The sequence below is a fragment of the Alosa sapidissima genome, chromosome 22, assembly GCF_018492685.1.
Source record: "Alosa sapidissima isolate fAloSap1 chromosome 22, fAloSap1.pri, whole genome shotgun sequence".
Lineage (NCBI taxonomy): Eukaryota > Metazoa > Chordata > Actinopteri > Clupeiformes > Clupeidae > Alosa > Alosa sapidissima.
The window spans coordinates 4,251,905-4,254,478 of NC_055978.1; the positions used below are offsets into that span (position 1 = coordinate 4,251,905).

General features: G+C 46.0%; 1 protein-coding gene across 1 annotated transcript in view; it reads right to left on the minus strand.

Annotated features, from left to right (window-relative positions):
* Positions 1-2,574, minus strand: part of magi2a (membrane associated guanylate kinase, WW and PDZ domain containing 2a) — a 201,580-nt gene that overhangs the window by 12,451 nt on the left and 186,555 nt on the right. The window contains 1 exon segment of the mRNA XM_042079659.1: positions 579-736. Within this exon segment, the coding sequence (XP_041935593.1) occupies positions 579-736 (158 nt within the window).

The window sequence follows — 2,574 nt, forward strand, 5'->3', positions numbered from 1 at the left end:
AAGCATGCTGTTTGTGTCCATTTCCCTGTCTTTGCTATTTCAAATGTGTTGGCGGTAAACAGGTTATTTCATTCTTCTACAAAGGCAAAACTACAGTCAACAGACAAGGTAGACTTCTCTCACAGCCAATTGCCAGTGGCATTTGTTTGGCTGTTGTGCAGATTGTGCACAGTATTTCTCACAAAGCTTTCTTATTTGGCAGCTTTCTGTGGTGACACATTAATTTACTGGGTTTTATTTACAGGCCTATTTATAATGAGCTTTTAAAAGAAGCCCAAATTGTTGTAAATAAGGGCAAGTCTAAATTGGTTTTAAAGATTTGTACAGTTGGAGGACAACATTTTGTTTTATCTGTGAAAGAAAAGGCAGTTACCTGCCGAGTTCAATCTGTCCATTTTGTTACTCTGTTGTCTAGATAATCACGATGAATAATTTCCATTCGTCACAGATAATATTTTGATTTTAGTTGTGGTGTGGTATGTATGTGTGTGGTATGTGTGTTTGCGTGTGTGTGTGTGTGTGTGTGTGTGTGTGTGTGTGTGTGTGTGTGTGTGTGTGTGTAATGCACTCACTCTCATCCCTCCCGTTGCGCAGGGCAGGGCCATCCTCAGCTAGCCTCAGCACGAACAGGTCCATCTTGTACTCGCGGCCGCCGCGGATACTGAACCCGAAGCCTTTGGCACTCTTCTCCAGCTCCACCGTGAAGAAGTCGAAGTCCTGCAGCAGCAGAGGACACACACCCACACACACACACACACACACAGACAGACAGACAGACAGACAGACAGACAGACAGACAGACAGACAGACAGACAGACAGACAGACAGACAGACAGACAGACAGACAGACAGACACACACACAGACAGCACACACACACACACACACACACACACACACACACACACAGACATTTGCCTCTTATGGACATAAATAGGGGCTACACATAGGAGCGAACTCAGAAAAGGCCTACAATAAATATGCAGTGTTTGTTTGTGCTCTGTGTGCACTATGCCTGCACTGGCAGATTTACAGTCTATTTTTAGACAGGCAGAACCACAGTCTACCTGCAGGCATCTGTGCACACAGAGCACAAACAAACACTGCATATTTATTGTAGGCCTTTTCTGAGTTCGCTCCTATGTGTACGCCCCTATTTGATGTCCCATAAGAGGCAACCTGACAGCTGTGTGTGTGTGTGTGTGTGTGTGTGTGTGTGTGTGTGTGTGTGTGTGTGTGTGTGTGTGACAGCGGCGCGTCAACAAGTGTGGGACCAGGGGCGTCGCTAGCTATTTAAAACATTCGGGGCTAGAGCCCAGAAGTTAGAGTTCTTTTTTGTCTGGGGGTTCGGGGGTTTCTCCCCTGAGAGATTTTGAAAATCGTGCTGATGAACATGCAATTTTAACCTACTTTGAGAATGAAAAGGGAGGCCAATCGTAATGACTCACGTCACGGCATTCTGAATATTTTGATGTTTAAAGACCGTGTAAGGAGAACGTCTCTTCTGCCAAAGTGCACCACATACAACACCCAAAATATGACATTAAAATAGCCTGTAGAATAAACATCGTCATGCACCTCTGTCAAGTGCACAGGTGTGAGCGTTCTTCTCGGCATAAACATTTCGGACGTCATCATCTTCAATTAATGGGCTATGGGTGCCTTGAAAGCAATGCATTTGGGTTGTGTATCACAAACTTTTGCCCAAAGAAAAAGTTCCATTCTGTCAAAATCAAGCCCAACATGCATTGCTTGGAAGCCCCCTCAAACGAGGACAGGTTTACCATATTTACTGCGCATGTGATTCAATAGTAAATCACGATATATTGAAACTGAGCTGATCGAAATGTCCTCCTGGGTTGCGGGAGATGATGACACACTGAAGAGTTTCCACTTCTTATATAGCCCCGAATGCCCAGGTCTAACGGCGCCACTGTGTGGGACTCTCCGAGGCACAGAGACAGAAGTGCTGGTTTAAGCTGTGCCTTGATGACAAGAGCAGCTCCGGTCACAGCGGCTGTGTTCAATAACTGCACAGTGAAAAGACTACAAACGTGTGGACTGTGAACGTGAATCTCCACACACTCAGTGAATGATATAACTATGATGTCGTAAAACCAGCAGTGTGTTCATATCTAACAGTGTTCATTGAGTCACTACTGTTAGAAAAAGGACAAGAGAATTGCTGATGAGTTATGGTGTTGTAGGCAATAGGCATAAAATGTCTGTGTGTGTGTGTGTGTGTGTGTGTGTGTGTGTGTGTGTGTGTGTGGGGGGGGGGGGGGGGCAACAATAAATCAAAATCAATGCAACCCCCTACCCCCAATAATAATATCATCATGATGAATGAAACTGTTAGAGCATGATAAAGTGTGTGTGTGTGTGTGTGTGTGTGTCTGTGTGTGTGGGGTGGGGGGGGGCAGAGCTAGTGAGCTGAGTGCGAGCGAGCGAGGAGCGGAGTGGATGGAATTTTGTTAGAGCGCGGAGCGCTTCTTAATTCAGAGACCGGAGCGGCTGCTCTGTTCCGCTCCAATTTCGCTACGGCGCCGCTCACACCACGAGTCTGAGGCAGGCC